This window comes from Salmo trutta, chromosome 25 (assembly GCF_901001165.1).
Source record: "Salmo trutta chromosome 25, fSalTru1.1, whole genome shotgun sequence".
Classification (NCBI taxonomy): domain Eukaryota; kingdom Metazoa; phylum Chordata; class Actinopteri; order Salmoniformes; family Salmonidae; genus Salmo; species Salmo trutta.
The window spans coordinates 43888053-43905259 of NC_042981.1; the positions used below are offsets into that span (position 1 = coordinate 43888053).

General features: G+C 42.9%; 1 protein-coding gene and 1 non-coding gene across 2 annotated transcripts in view; both read left to right on the top strand.

Moving 5' to 3' along the window:
• Positions 1–17207, top strand: part of LOC115162608 (WD repeat-containing protein 43) — a 49115-nt gene that overhangs the window by 20394 nt on the left and 11514 nt on the right. Inside the window, exons 8-14 of the mRNA XM_029714072.1 lie at positions 3887–4046; positions 6080–6166; positions 6875–6997; positions 9190–9330; positions 15581–15699; positions 16129–16192; positions 16465–16578. Of these exons, the coding sequence (XP_029569932.1) occupies positions 3887–4046; positions 6080–6166; positions 6875–6997; positions 9190–9330; positions 15581–15699; positions 16129–16192; positions 16465–16578 (808 nt within the window). The remainder of the gene's footprint in view (positions 1–3886; positions 4047–6079; positions 6167–6874; positions 6998–9189; positions 9331–15580; positions 15700–16128; positions 16193–16464; positions 16579–17207) is intronic.
• Positions 8924–9060, top strand: LOC115162759 (small nucleolar RNA SNORA15). The gene has a single exon (XR_003869648.1). It is a non-coding gene; the product is annotated as a small nucleolar RNA SNORA15 (small nucleolar RNA).

The window sequence follows — 17207 nt, forward strand, 5'->3', positions numbered from 1 at the left end:
TCACAGTAGGGGTGGTGCCAGGTTTCCTCCAGACATGATGCTTGATATTTAGGCCAAAGAGTTCAATCTTGGTTTCATCAGACCAGAGGATCTTGTTTCTCGATCAGTCCTTTAGTGCCTTTTACTGAAGAGTAGCTTCTGTCTGGCCACTACCATAAAGGCCTGATTGGTGGAGTTCTGCAGAGATGGTTGTCATTCTGGAATGTTCTCCCATCTCCAGAGGAACTCTGTCAATGTGACCATTGGGTTCTTGGTCACATCCCTCACCAAGGCCCTTCTCCCATGATTGCTGAGTTTGGCAGAGTGGCCAGCTCTAAGAAGTCTTGGTGGTTCCAAAGTTCTACCATTTTAATAATGGTGACTGTGTTGTTGGATACCTTCAATGCTGATGGACTGTTTTGGTACCCTTCCCCAGATCTGTGGCACAACACAATCCTGTCTCGAAGCTCTACGGACAATTCCTTCCACCTCATGGCTTAGTTTTTGCTCTGACTTGCACTATCAACTGTGGGACCTTTATATAGACAGGTGTGTGCCTTTCCAAATCATGTCCAATTGAATTTACCACAGGTGGACTCCAATGAAGTTGTAGAAACATCTCAAGAATGATCAATGGAAACAGGATGCACCTGAGCTCAATAATAACTGAACTTATTTACATAAGTATATATTTTTCATTTGTAATAAATTAGCAAAAATGTCAACCTGTTTTCGTTTTCTCATTATGAGGTATTGTTGCTAGTTAGTCTTGTCTCGTCGCGGCAATTCCTGTACAGTGTAGCTATTCCCGCCGTAAGGCAATCCAACAGTCAAAATGTTTGTACAGAGAAGTGGAGTCACAATTCAATGGCTCAGACACGAGACGTATGTGGCTGGGTCTACAGTCGTGGCCAAAAGTTGAGAATGACACACATATTAATTTTCAAAGTTTGCTGCTTCAGTGTCTTTAGATATTTGTCAGATGTTACTATGGATGTTATGAAGTATAATTACAAGCGTTTCATAAGTGTCATAGGCTTTTATTGACAATTACATGAAGTTGATGCAAAGAGTCAATTTGCAGTGTTGACCCTTCTTTTTCAAGACCTCTGCAATCCGCCCTGGCTTGCTGTCAATTAACTTCTGGGCCACATCATGACTGATGGCAGCCCATTCTTGCATAATCAATGCTTGGAGTTGGTTAGAATTTGTGGGGTTTTGTTTGTCCACCCGCCTTGTGGATTGACTACAAGTTCTCAATGGGATTAAGGTCTGGAGTTTCCTGGCCATGGACCCAAAATATCGATGTTTTGTTCCCCGAGCCACTTAGTTATCACTTTTGCCTAATGGCAAGGTGCTCCATCAGGCTGGAAAAGGCATCGTTCGTCACCAAACTGTTCCCGGATGGTTGGGAGAAGTTGCTCTCGGAGGATGTGTTGGCATCATTATTTATTCGTGGCTGTGTTAGGCAAAATTGTGAGTGAGCCCACTCCCTTGGCTGAGAAGCAACCCCACACATGAATGGTCTCAGGATGCTTTACTGTTGGCATGACACAGGACTGATGGTAGCGCTCACCTTGTCTTCTCTGGACAAGCTTTTTTACGGATGCCCCAAACAATCGGAAAGAGGATTCATCAGAGAAAATGACTTTACCCCAGTCCTCAGCAGTCCAATCCCTGTACCTTTTACAGAATAGTAGTTTGTCCCTGATGTTTTTCCTGGAGAGAAGTGGCTTCTTTGCTGCCCTTGACACCAGGCCATCCTCAAAGTCTTCGCCTCACTGTGCGTGCAGATGCACTCACACCTGCCTGCTGCCATTTCTGAGCAAGCTCTGTACTGGTGGTGCCTCGATTCCGCAGCTGGATCAACTTTAGGAGACAGTCCTGGCGATTGCTGGACTTTCTTGGGCGCCCTGAAGCCGCCTTCACAACATTTGAACCGCTCTCCTTGAAGTTCTTGATGATCTGATAAATGGTTGATTTAGGTGCAATCTTACTGGCAGCAATATCCTTGCCTGTGAAGCCCTTTTTGTGCAAATCAATGATGACGGCACGCGTTTCCTTGCAGGTAACCATGGTTGACAGAGGAAGAACAATGATTCCAAGCACCACCCTCCTTTTCAAGCTTCCAGTCTGTTATTTGAACTCAATCAGCATGACAGAGTGATCTCCAGCCTAGTCCTTGTCACACACACCTGTGTTAACGAGAGAATCACTGACATGTCAGCTGGTCCTTTTGTGGCAGGGCTGAAATGCAGTGGAAATGTTTTTGGGGGATTCAGTTCATTTTCATGGCAAAGAGGGACTTTGCAATTAATTGCAATTCATCTGATCACTCTTCATAACATTCTGGAGTATATGCAAATTGCCATCATACAAACTGAGGCAGCAGACTTAGTGAAAATTAATTTGTCTCATTCTCAACTTTTGGCCACGACTGTATATTTAAAAAGATGATCCCTTCAGCTTTTTTAGAGGCCATCACTGTTTCCTCACTCAATTGCATAGCCTATAGGAAAGTTGTGCAGCTCTCATGAAGTGTTTGATTAGGTTTTCGACTTGCATCGATGTCAGTGTTTTAGAGGAACACAATCGAGTGCTGGGTATGAGGAAGTTAGTAAGTTTGGTATGCTACTAATGACCATCAGCAGCATGAACTTGGAGAATCCTAGTTACTGTTACTAAACGGTCATGTGGATTTTGACTGCGCTCATGTCTTATGACTGCCGGTGGCTGCAATACGGTCACCGTGACGGCCCTATCTGTGACCATCAGATACATTTCTGTATTCCCAGTCATGTGAAATCCATATATTAGTGCCTAATGAATGTATTTCAATTGACTGATTTCCTTAGTCCATACAACTGGGTAAAATCTTCAGAAATTGTGCATATTTTGTTCAGTATATTACAAAGCTGTGTAATGTTATTTAGCTTTGCAAGTCATTATTCTTTACAGGTGCGTTTATTAGTTTCAAAAGTATATAATTTTTTAGAAGTTCCCGACCGTGTTTTTACTTTCCGTAGGCCATCGTTAATGTCGGACCCTGCACACGATAGAAAATACATTAATGTGCCATGAAACAATAGGTTGAGTGTAAATTCACTAACGTTATAAATGGACGTGCAACTCCATGCTCTCTCCAGGGTAAAACATTTTTTTCCAATGTTATTTCCTGATATCCAATTGGTAGTTAGTCATGTCCCATCGCTGCAACTCTCATATGGACCCGGGAGAGGCGACGGTCAAGAGCCGGGTGTCCTCCGAAACACAACCCTGCCAAGCCGCACTGCTTCTTGACACACTTCCCGCTTAACCCGGAAGCCAGCCTCACCAATGTGTCGGAGGGAACACCATACAAGTAGTGACCGACGACAGCGTGCTTGCGCCTGGCCGGCCAAAGAGTCGCAAGAGCGCGATGAGCCTTAGACCGGTTTGCCACTTGGGAGGACCAGTGTAAAGAAATTCAAATGCAACAGCGCACACTCTTACCGAGAGGTGGTTCAGCAGTGTTTCCATGTTAACCTACACTTTGTGACTGACAGGCGCCTGTCCTCTTGATAGATCGCTAGAATATGCAAATTGTTCATTCTAGCTAGAGGGCTCGGCAGACTTATCTGACTAGCGAATTGCAAAGTAGCCTGCTTCATTTACGTAGAAAAGGTACCCGGTTGAAAATGATTTCTGTAATCTACTGTATAGCTGGCTAGTGTGAAACACTGGTACACTTCCGATACCTAGGTTGTGTTCAGCAGGCATGAAATGGGAGGAAACGGGAGGGGCTCATCTGAACCTGTCCAATAAGAAACCATGTTGTTTTTCTGTTGCCCACGGTTTGTTACGGTGTGCCATACTTAAAAGACCCTGTTTATTTGAAATGCCCTTCTCCACCTTTACTTTTCTGTAGGCCTTGTAAGAAGCCGCTGTCCCCCTCCTGTACAGTCCAGATGTCTGGGCTTGAGGACATCCCCGTGCCCGTTCCCCTGTTGTCCGCGGCCCTCACCACGGACACACGCGGCCTCCTGCTTGCCTATGGCAGCTACCTGCAGCCCGTCATGGAGAGATTGGTGAGTGGTGCAGTTCATTTGAATAGTGTCTTCTCCAACACGCAACTGTAACCTGTCAAGTAGATGTTTACAGCTCAAGGTTGTAGTGCGGGTAGCTAATAAAGGACAGTCTTTATTTATTAAGTCTAGGCTGATGATAATAAGCGAGCAATATTCCTGACTTGAATATCGTATGTGCCGTGGCTTGTCAATGTACAGGTCTCACTTTGGTTTTTGCATTGGTTTCAGCAGAGCACTTTACTTTCTACCCAGTTAGAAAATGTGAACATTCAAAAAAAATTGAATGCAAAAGAAATTATGGACATCAATGAATTGCGACCACTATGAAGGAATTTTCAGCAAACATGTTACCTGTGTTAATCTGTCAGTAAATCAGTCCGACACCATGCTCCCTTGCTAAGGGCACATGCTGTCCTGCGCCTCACCCAGTCAAGAAATGATTTATAGCACAGAAGATAAAAATGTGTAGAATTTTATTGTTCAGTGCATTCGGAAGGTATTCAAACACCTTGACGCCTTTCACATTTTTTTACGTTTCAGCCTTATTCTATAATGGATACAATAAATCTCAATCTACACGCATTTTAAATACAAAAAATATACCTTATTTACATTAGTATTCATATCCTCTGCTATGAGACTCGAAATTGTGCTCCGATGCATCCTGATTCCGTTGATCATCCTTAAGATGTTTCCACAACTTGATTGGAGTCCACCTGTGGTAAATTGAATTGATTGGACATGTTTTGGAAAGGCACACAGCTGTCTATATAAGGTCCCACAGTTGACAGTGCATTTTAGAGCAAACACCAAGCCATGTCGAAGGAATTGTCGTAGAACTCCGAGACAGGATTGTGTGGATGCACAGACTTGGGTAAGGGTACCAAAACATTTCTGCAGCATTGAAGGTCCCCAAGAACACAGTGGCCTCCATCATTCTTAAATGGAAGAAGATTGGAACCACCAAGACACTTCCTGGAGCTGGCCGCCCAGCCAAACTGAGCAATCGGAAGACCAAGAACCCGATGGTCATTGACAGAGCTCCAGAGTTCCTCTGTGGAGATGGGAGAACCTTCCAGAAGGACAACCATCTCTGCAGCACTCCATCAATCAGGCCTTTATGGTAGCGTGGCCAGATGGAAGCCACTCCTCAGTAAAAGGCACATGACAGCCCACTTGGAGTTTGCCAAAGGGTATCTAAAGACAGTCAGACCATGAGAAACAGTCCCTGGTCTGATGAAACCAAGATTAAACTCTTTGTCCTGAATGCCAAGCGTCACATCTGGAGGAAATCTGGCATCATCCCTACGGTAAAGCATGGTGGTCGCAGCATGCTGTGGGGATGTTTTTCAGTGGCAGATACTGGGAGACTTGTCAGGATCGAGGAAAAGATGAACGGAGCGAAGTACGTAGAGATCCTCGATGAGAACTTGCTCCAGAGTGCTCAGGACCTCTGGCTGGGGTGAAGGTTCACCTTCCAACAGGACAACAACCCGAAGCACACAGTCAAAACAACGCAGGTGTGGCTTCGGGACAAGTCTCTGAATGTCCTTGAGTGGCCCACTCAGAGCCAGGACTTGAACCCGTTCAAACATCTCTGGAGAGACCTGAAAATAGCTGTGCAGCAGCGCTCCCCATCCAACCTGACAGAGCATGAGACGATCTGCAGAGAAGTATGGGAGAAACTCCCCAAATACAGATGTGCCAAGCTTGTAGCAGCATACCCAAGAGGACTCGAGGCTGTAATCATAGCCAAAGGTGCTTCAAAGTACTTAGTAAAGGGTCTGAATTCAAATGTAAATGTGATATTTCTGTTTAAAACATTTTAAAATAATCTAAACCTGTTCACTGTCATTATGGGGTATTGTGTAGATTGAGTAAAATAAACAATATATTCCCTTTTTAGAATAAGGCTATAATTTCACTTTGGAAAAAGTAGGTGTCTGAATACCTTCCGAATGCACTGTAAATAAAAAGAAAACATGTTTATACAGTTACTGACATTTTTGTCCCTTCCCCTGTCCCCCAAATAGGATGTGAACACAGCAGAGAGACACGTCTGCCTAACCCGAGATGTCCACACCACCCTCATCCTCGCCATGGAAACCACTGTTTCCAAGGTAATGCCCTGTGGATGCCATTACTCTGTTCTAAATGGCTCGTTTCTGGTATAAATGCAACGTGAAGTGTTTGTTTCATGATAATCCAGCTGAACTGCATGATCATTACACAAGTGCATCTTGTGCTTGGGACAATATGCCTCTTTAAAAGGTGCAGTTTTTTCACAATGCCACAAGTCGGACGTTTTGAGGGAGCGTGCAATTGGCATGCTGACTGCAGGAATATCCACCAGACCTCTTTCCAGAGAATTTGTTAATTTCTCTACCATAAGCTGCCTCCATCTTATTAGAGAATTTGATAGTACGTCGAACTGGCTTCACAACCGCAGACCACGTGTATGGTGTCGTGTGGGCGAGCAGTTTGCTGAGTGCCCCATTATGGCGGTGGGGTTATGGAATTGGCGAGGCATAAGCTACAGACAACGAACACAATTGCATTTTACCAATTGCAATTTCAATGCACAGGGATTCCGTGACAAATGATCACAATGGATACGGGCTGATTTTCTAATCATCAACCTAGCTAAAAAAAAAAAACATTTTGGGGGGAGGTATCTGACATATTCCCAGTCATGTGAAATCCATAGATTGGTTCTTAATACATTTATTTCAAATGGACTGATTTCCTTAAATTAATTGTGTCATTAAAATCTTAAATTGTTGTTACCCTGTGTATTTTTGTTCAATATACATGCTCTTGTCTTTCAGGTGAAAACCCCAGTAGTTAACGCCAAGAGCAAAGCTCTTTTCCCTGGTCTTCCCGGTCACCAAGCGCCGGTCAAAGCAGCTTTGGGATCCGAGAAGAGGAAAAAGGGCACAGACACCAAAGAGGTATGTCAACCTGCCCCTCTCAACTGTTGGTGATTGCAACCCAGAAACCCAGAACATGAATATTGTCTAGTTGTCAGATTTCTATTTTTATTTATTTAACCTTTATTTAACTAGGCAAGTCAGTTAAGAACAAATTCTTATTTACAATGACGGCCTACCGGGGAACAGTGGGTTAACTGCCTTGTTAAAGGGCAGAACAACAGACTTTTACCTTGTCAGCCCGGGGATTTGATCTAGCAACCTTTCGGTTACTGGCCCAACGCTCTAACCACTAGGCAACCTGCCACCCCAGATGCTCGACTTAGTTCTGTGGGCAGACATGTTAAAGAAGATGGTAGAATAAGGAGAGAGAATGTTTATTTGTATTTTTTTTTTTACTGAACATTGTACAAATGTCATCAACATGCTGAATTGTGAGTAATAAAAAAAATGGCAATACAAACTAAAATACAATAAACAGCAGGTATAGGCAAAGTATGTTGCTTAAGCAGAGCGCTAGTTCCACTCTTGTCGATCTGCCAAATGTCCCTTTCTGAAATTTGAAAGATAAACGCCTGTGAAATTGTAGTTTGTGATCAGTGACATTCTGCGCACCAGAACAAAGTTTATAGTTAGTTGTCGCATCCCTGAGTCTGACAGACGCTACGATAAGTTATATGACGTGCATATGTCCACGAGAGATTCGATTTTAAGCGATGATCTGATGGCTTTTCACTCAGCAAAATGTTTAAATAATATATCATTAGCAGACTCTTAACCAAAACTTAGACGTGTGCATAAAACTTATAAATAAGTGTTCCTAGGACTCAAACCCACTATCCTGGCGTTGCAAGCAATGTTCCCTAAAAAAAAAAAAAAATTGGGCACTGGGCAAATTTCTCTTCCGATGTGCACAAACTTGAATGTTGTGAAATTTCTAACTTACAGCGCACGTTTACTATGAACGCTGAGGCTGTACCCGCTTTAAGTTAGTTTCAGACAGTGGTCAAGTAGGTTTTTGTTGCAATTTGATCATATAAGTGGCTTACCTACCATCCAAAACCATGGAGAAAATGCATCCCAGAACAGCTATTTCCATGTTAAAATGTTAAATCATTGAGTCTACAGTAGCAGCCAATGTGTGGTGTTCATTGTAGGCCGACATTCCATTAAAAAAATGGAATATATAAAAAAAGCTACAGTGCTTGACATTAACCTGTTTATCCAATTGTCCTTCAGACAAGGTGACTGAAAATGTGGTGTTTGCAAGAAATTAAATGCATTATTCCCTCAACATTATTACTGAGAATCAGACAAATTGTTCTATCCTCAGCCTATTGGCTACTTAGCTTATTCAAAATGCAACACTGCCCCTTAGACAAAGCTCTTTACAAATATGGCTTTTTGTGCTCTTGTAAGCAATCACTCCTCATTTCTGACTATAAAGCATCTATAACTGGACTAATAACTCACTAACTTGCAAAGGATATGAAAAAAATGCCCACACGTGGCTACATACAGCTCTCACTGATCTCAAAAGAAGCCCATCTGCTCATTCTGTGAACACAGTCCAGTTCAAAGTGAATGGCAATGGTCTGTTTGCATGTAGGCCTTCTGCAGCTCTGATTTGGCTTTGCCGCACTGGTCTGTAGAGTACGACTGAGTCCTGCATGTCAATGCAATACTGAGTCCTGCATGTCAATGCAATACAATCCTGCTCCGGTGCGTTCTGCCTACAACCAAATTTCTTGCGTAGTTTGTTTTTCTTTTGAAATGTTGCTTGTTTGCTGAGGGGTGAAACTCATCTCGTGCTTCTCTGTGCGGGCTGATATTTATTCTGTGGAAGTCCCAGGGGAGCTGCGTGCCTGCGCACTGTTTAGAGTGAACATTGGTTGCAAGCAGTATGCTCTACTAACTGAGCTACAGAGGACCTGTTGCTGCCATTAGGCATGGATGAATTCTGTGTTACTCTGTCAGTAGTAAATGCAGTCAGACACCATGCAAAAGTATCGTTTCACTCCTCTCTTACTAAGGGCGAGTGCTATCCTGTGTCTTAGCCAGTCAACGGAGGAGTGAACACATTGTAGCACAGCAAATAAAATACTATATGCCCTTCTCTCAAGTTGTATCTGTTAGCAGCAAACTGCTAGTGCGTTGCCTCATTTACTTCACTGTTAACCCATCCACTGCTACTCCAACTTTTTCTTCCCCAGATGTCCATAGAGGAGCGACTGGGAGAGATCGACTTGTCACTTGAGAAGGGCGGAGTCAAGGAAACCCCTTCTCTGCAGACGGACAACTTCGCGGTGCTGCTGGTGCAGGGTCTGGAGAGCAAGGACGCCAACATCCTCAATGTGAGCGGACCCTTTTATTTGTGAATATATGGGCTCCGATATACCAAGATAAGGCACTAGCAACACAAGATCCCTGTAGTGTTCAGAAAATGTATGAAATATTTATTTCCCAGATTTAGGGGTTTGTAATATCCAAAGGCTCCAGTGATCATGTGATGTCAAAACATAATTTTCTTCCACTATAGGGAATGCTTTGAGCAACAAAACAGACACGTGTGCAACTAGGGGGCAAAACAGATTGACAACATGTAAACTACAGTGCATTCGGAAAGTATTCAAACCCCTTAACTTTGTCCACATTTTGTTACGTTACAGCCTTGTTCTAAAATTGATTGAATTAATAGTTTTCCCCCCTCATTAATATACACCATAATGACAAAGCAAAAATAGGTTTAGACATTTTTGCAAATGTAGAAACTGAAATACCATGTTTAATAAGTATTCAGACCCTTTACTCAGGACTTTGTTGAAGCACTTTGGTAACAATTAGTCTCGACTCTACTTGGGTATGACGCTACAAGCTTGGCACATCTGTATTTGGGGAGTTTCTCCCATTCTTCTCTGCAGATCGTCTCAAGCTCGGCCAGATTGAATGGAGAGTGTCGAAGCACAGCTATGTTCAAGTACCGGCCTCTGGCTGAGCCACTCAAGGACATTGAGACTTGTCCCGAGGCCACCCCTGCTTTTTTTGGGTCGTTGTCCTGTTGGAAGGTGAACCTTCGCCCCATTCTGAGGTCTTGAGCGATCTGGAGCAGGTTTTCATCAAGGATCTCTTTGTATTTTTGCTTCTTTGCCTTGATCCTGACTCGTCTCTCAGTCCCTGCCGTTGAAAAACATCCCCATAGCATGATGCTGCCACCAACATGCTTCAACGTTGGATGGTATTGGCCAGGTGATAAGTGGTGCCTGATTTCCTCCAGGTGTGATGCTTGGCATTCAGGAGAAAATAGTTTATGCTTGATTTCAACAGACCATACAATCTTGTTTCTCATGGTCAGAGTTCTATAGGTCCCTTTTGGCAAACTCCGAACGGGCTGTCATTTGCCTTTTACTGAGGAGTGGCTTCCGTCTAGCCACGCTACCATAAAGGCCTGATTGGTGGAGTGTTGCAGAGATGGGAGAAACTTCCAGAAGGACAACCATCTCCATAGAGGGACTCCGGAGCTCTGTCAGTGACCATTGGGTTCTTGGTCTTCTCCCTGACCAAGGCCCTTCCCCGATTGCTCAGTTTGGCTGGGCTGCCAGCTCTAGGAAGAGTCTTGGTGGTTCCAAACGTCTTCCGTTTAAAAATAGAGGCCACTTCTTGGGGACCCAAAATGCTGCAATTTTTTGGTACCCTTCTCCAGATCTGTGGCTCAACACAATCCTGTCTCGGAGCTCTATGGAGAATTCCTTCGACCTCATGGCTTGGTTTTTGCTCGACATGCACTGTCAACTGTGGGACCTTATATAGACGGGTGTGCCTTCACATATCATGTCCAATTTGAATTTACCACAGGTGGACTCCAATCAAGTTGTAGAAACATCTGAAGGATGATCAATGGAAACAGGATGCACCTGAGCTCAATTTCAGGTCTCATAGCGAAGGGTCTGAATATTTATTTAAATAAGTTATTTCTGTGGTTTTTATAAATATTCGCTTTGTCATTTTGTGGTATTGTGTGTAGATTGAGGAACACAATTAATTTAATACATTTTAAAATAAGGCTATAACAACATAACGTGGAAAAAGTGAAGGGATCTGAATGCTTTCCAAATTCACTGTTTAGTCTCAATGCGTATCGAACGTAAATACATTTGCACAATGAGCACCTGTCTTTAAATTACTTTAGTTGTTGGTTAGCTAGCTAGTGGATTTTTGCCATCTTAGCATTAACATGAAGTCAATCAACATTACATGGTAACAAGAACTTGGTGAAATGAGCAACCTACGATTCCACACATGGCAGCCTCTTGTCATTGTTGCTAGTGAGGTTGTGATGTTTAAATGTTAATGTTGGGCTCATTTTTGTTCGCCGTGCAGTTATCACGAAACTGCCACTAACATAGCGTTTCCCAAACTGTCCTGGGGACCCCAAGGAGTTTTTGGTTTTGCTCTAGCACTACACACAGCTGATTTCAAATGATCAACGCTGGGTAATGAGTTTGAATTTGAATCAGATGAGTAGGTGTTTGGGAAAGCTGCACCAGCAGGTCCCCATCCTAATAAAAAGGCACAACAATTTTCACCAATACAGTTGAAGTTTACATACACTTAGGTTGGAGTCATAACTCGTTTTTCAACCACTCCACAAATTTCTTGTTAACCTCTCTAGTACATGTGGGACGAACTCGTCCCACCTACGTAACAGCCACTGAAATCCAGTGGCGCGATTTTTGAATCGTTAGAAATGCTATAACTTCAATTTCTCAAACATATGACTATTTCACAGCTATTTAAAGACAAGAATCTCGTTAATCTAACCCCACTGTCCGATTTCAAAAAGGCTTTACAACGAAAGCAAAACATTAGATTATGTTAGCAGAGTACCCAGCCAGAAAAAATCAGACACCCATTTTTCAAGCTAGCATATCATGTCACATAAACCCAAACCACAGCTAAATGCAGCACTAACCTTTTTATAATCTTCATCAGATGACACACCTAGGACATTGTGTTATACAATACATGCATGTCTGTTCAATCAAGTTCATATTTATATCAAAAACCAGCTTTTTACATTAGCATGTGACGTTCAGAAAAAGCATAACCACCGCAAACTTCCGGTGAATTTACTAACAGTTTGCTAAATTACTCACGATAAACGTTCACAAAAAGCATAACAATTATTTTAAGAATTATAGATACATTACCCCTCTATGCACTCGATATGTCCGATTTTTAAAATAGCTTTTCGGATGAAGCACATTTTGCAATAATCTAAGTACATAGCCCGGCATTACAGGGCTAGCTATTTAGATACCCACCCAGGTCAGCATCCACCAAAATCACATTTCCTATAAGAAAGATGTTCTTACCTTGCTTGTTCTTCATCAGAATACACTGCCAGGACTTCTACTTCAATAACAAATGTTGGTTTGGTCCCAAATAATCCATCGTTATATCCAAACAGCGACGTTTTGTTCGTGAGTTCTAGAATGCTTCTTCGCGGTGTCGCGCATGGCGCATTGGCGTGTCAAAAATGTCTAAATATTCCATTACCGTACTTCGAAGCATGTCAACCGCTGTTTAAAACCAATTTTTATGCCATTTATGTCGTAGAGAAGTGATAATATTCCGACCGGGAGTATGCATTGAGCCTAAACAGCCGAACAAAATTTCTCCTCAGAAGCGACTCATGCACGCGCATCATTGAAAGGTCCTCCGAGCATCCACTTACAAAAGGCGATAATATATTTCAACCTGAGGTTCCCTCGTAAACCTTCAGTTATTTCGCGGGCTCTGAGAGCCTATTGGAGCCCTGGGAATTGTCACGTTACAGCTAAGATCCTTACTTTTCAATAAAAAGAGGTAAGACGCACGACTCCTTGTCAGACAGGGTACTTCCTGCTTGAAACCTTGTCAGGTTTTTGCCTGCCATAGGAGTTCTGTTATACTCACAGACACCATTCAAACAGTTTTAGAAAATTCAGAGTGTTTTCTATCCAAACCTGAACAATAATATGCATATTCTAGCTTCTGAGTTGGTGTAGGAGGCAGTTAAAAATGGGAACATATTTTTTCCAAAATTCTCAATACTGCCCCCTATACCAAACAGGTTAACAAACTATAGTTTTGGCAAGTCGGTTAGGACACCTACTTTGTGCATGACACAAGTAATTTTTCCAACAATTGTTTAGACAGATTATTTCACTTATAATTCATTATCACAATTCAAGTGGATCAGAAGTTTACATGCACTAAGTTGACTGTGCCTTTAAACAGCTTGGAAAATTCCAGAAAATGTCATGGCTTTAGAAGCTTCTGATTAGGCTAATTGACATCATTTGAGTCAATTGGAGGTGTACCTGTGGATGCATTTCAAGGCCTACCTTCAAACTCTGTACCTCTTTGCTTGACATCTTGGGAAAATTAAATCAGCCATGACCTCAGAAAATTTGTACACCTCCAAGTCTGGTTCATCCTTGGGAGCAATTTCCAAACGCCTGAAGGTACCACGTTCATCTGTGCAAATAGTAGTACGCAGGTATAAACACCCTGGGGCCATGTAGCCGTCATACCGCTCAGGAAGGAGATGCCTTCAGTCTCCTAGAGATGAACGTACTTTGGTGCGAAAAGTACAAAATCAATCCCAGAACAACAGCAAAGGACCTTGTGAGATGCTGGAGGAAACGGGTACGCAAGTATCTATATCCACAGTAGAACGAGTCCTATATCGACATAACCTGAAAGGCTGCTCAGCAAGGAAGAAGCCACTGTTCCAAAACTGCCATAAAAAAAGCCAGACTACGGTTTGCAACTGCACATGAGGACAACGATTGTACTTTTTGGAGAAATGTCCTCTGGTCTGATGAAACAAAAATGGAACTGTTTGGGCATAATGACCATCGTCATGTTTGGAGGATAAAGGGGGAGGTTTGTAGCCGAAGAACACCATCCTAACCGTGAAGTACGGGGGTGGCAGCATCATGTTGTGGGGGTGCTTTGCTGCAGGAGGGACAGGTGCACTTCACAAAATAGATGGCATCATGAGGCAGGGAAAATTGTGGATATATTGAAGCAACATCCTCAAGACATCAGTCAGAAGTTAAAGCTTGGTCGCAAATGGGTCTTCCAAATGGACAATGACCCCAAGGATACTTCCAAAGTTGTGGCAAAATGGCTTAAGGACAACAAAGTGAAGGTATTGGAGTGGCCATCACAAAGCCCTGACCTCAAACCTATAAAAAATTTGTGGGCAGAACTGAAAAAGCGTGTGCGAGCAAGGAGGCCTACAAACCGGACTCAGTTACACCAGCTCTGTCAACAGGAATGGGCTACAATTCACCCAACTTATTGTGGGAAGCTTGTGGAAGGCTACCTGACACGTTTGACCCAAGTTAAAAAAAAATGCTACCAAATACTAATTGAGTGTGTGACATTCTGACTCACTGGGAATGTGTTGAAAGAAATAAAAGCTGAAATCATTCTCTACTATTATTGACATTTCACATTCTTAAAATAAATTGGTGATCCTAACTGACCTAAGAGATGGATTTTTTTTTCTAGGATTAAATGTATGTTAACTTATGACTTCAAATGTACTTAACTGAGATCAAGCACTCCGCACGTCATCGTTTAGTTGAAAAATGGCAGTGGGACAGCAAAGCAACAGCAGCAAAGTCCTTTATGGCAGTACTATAATAAGAAAATGCCAACTTTTGAGAGGTCAAAATGAGCTATATTGGCAGTACAGGTGTAATGCTGTACAAACCGTTGCTGACCGATAAGGGACTGAGTGAGAAAAATAACAGCGCTGGTTACAGAAGTGCAGTTGATATTCAGCCATTGTGAATGGTTGAGGATGTCCGCTTCAATACCCTAATGGTATATCTGGAGCCTGACTACAATTGCCATGTTGAGAAAAACGTGACGGCCCTGATGGAGTAATTGTACAATTATGGCTTTGCAAGTACAAATCACGAGCTCTCATACCATATGTGGCGATAACACATTGTTGGACGTTGATGAATATGTGGACATGCATCACTGCAATGATCCATCACATTGAGAAGTGGGACATGAAGTCCCATTTACTGAGAACTTCAAGGAGAGGCACACAACAGAGATCCTAAAAAATACCATCGTTGCTGAGTGGGTGGGGGACAGCAGTAAGGTGAGCGCCAACTGGTAGGTTGCCAGAACTGCTGTAGATCCAACTGCATTGCCCCCTAGTGGTCATACGCAGGACCATATCTGAATTGTGAATGCATGTAAATATTATAAAAAAAAGTTTAATTGACAATATTACTTTGAAATATTGAACCTTTTTAAATTTGTCACATCGCTAATTGGTATCTGACGTTAAGAATCATAAAGCATGTCTACCGCCCCTATCGCATCATTTTCGTAGTGTTTCAGCCATCCAGTCTTGATCTTCTGCTTCATTTCTAGCTTATAGAATATGGAGTTTATTGGTCAGTAAGATCCCTGACCCTTCCGCTTTTTGTCAGTGACATACATTTACAATTTCCATACTTGATAGACCTTACAACTTTTGCTTTCTCTGAAATCTGTTCATTTGACGTTGGTCTCTCCTCCGCCCCACAGAACGTGTTTCAGACCCGGAAGGATAACTTAATAAAGAGAACCGTTTCCCGGTTACCCATCCCTGCCATCTTGCCATTGGTGGAAGAGATCACCAAGAGAATGCAAGGGCATCCATACACGTAAGTGAACACCCCCGAATCGTATATGATCAGATGTTGATTATATTCACATTCCCGTTGATGCAAGACAAAGACCAACTAAATCTATATTTACCTTGAGTCATTTAGCAGACATTCTTATCCAGAGCGATTTACAGGAGCAATTAGGGTTAAGTGCTTTGCTCAAGGGCACATTGGTAGATTTGTAACCAAGTCCGCTCAAGGATTCAAACCGTTGAACTTTTTGGGCCATTACTGGCCCAATGCTCTTAACCGCGAGGCTACCTGCAAATCAGGTTTTTGTCTGTAATACCCATACCAAAGCACCCATATTCCTTTTGGGTTGTGTTTAGTTAAATCCAGAAGGCATCATTCCTTCACCCTGATATTGTTGCCTGAAGGGAACCTAACTGCACCACAACTAAACTAGTTTTCCCATTTGTACTACAGGGCAGTGCTGATGGTGCGATGGCTCAAGGCTGTTCTCATGCAGCACACCTCCTACCTGTCCTCGGTGAGTCTCTTTTTGGGTGTCTTCAGCTAGCTGCTAACTTCAAACCCAAAACATGGTTAGTTCTGGGAATGCATAACAGAAATACTGTTCAGCTCATTAGCTCACAAACTTTTGGAGAGTTGTTTTGTTTTTGTTCAACAGTTTATACAGTTGTACACACTTACACAGTCATATTATTGACCCAGGACCAATGTTTATACTTCCTCAAACAAGGAGTGATTTTATTTATTTTTTTAATAATGATCTATGCTTTTGTTCTATCCCCGTACCAGTTGCCAGACCTGATGTCTCAGCTGGGAGTGTTGTACCACGTGATTGAGAGCAGAGTCAAAATGTTCCACAAACTGACCAAGCTGCACGGCAAGCTCTATCTGCTCATGACACAGGTATGTCGTGGCACTAGTTGTTTTTACTCCACAGTTAATTCAAGTGCTACTCCCAAAAACTCTAAACGGTGAGCCAGGTCCAGAGAAACCTAAGCTTTCTTTCCCGAACCAACAAGCCCTCAGTCCAGCCTCTCTCAACCTATTGACGACAGTTTGAGCACTGATGGCGGGATTGTGCATTCCTGGTGTAACTCGGGCAGTTGTTGCCATCCTGTACCTGTCCCGCAGGTGTGATGTTCGGATGTACCGATCCCGTGCAGGTGTTGTTATACGTGGTCTGCCACTGCGGGGACGATCGGCTGTCCCTCCTGTCATCCTGTAGCGCTGTCTTAGGCGTCTCACAATACGGACATTGGAATTTATTGCCCTGGCCACATCTGCAGTCCTCATGCCTTCTTGCAGCATGCTTAAGGCATGTTCACGCAGATGAGCAGGGACCCTGGGCATCTTTCTTTTGGTGTTTTTCAGAGTCAGGGCACGAGGCATTTCTAAGTTTTCATAACTGTGACCTTAATTGCCTATCGTCTGTAAGCTGTTAGTGTCTTGACGACCGTTCCACAGGTGCATGTTTATTAATTGTTTATGGTTCATTGAACAAGCATGGGAAACGGTGTTTAAACCCTTTACAA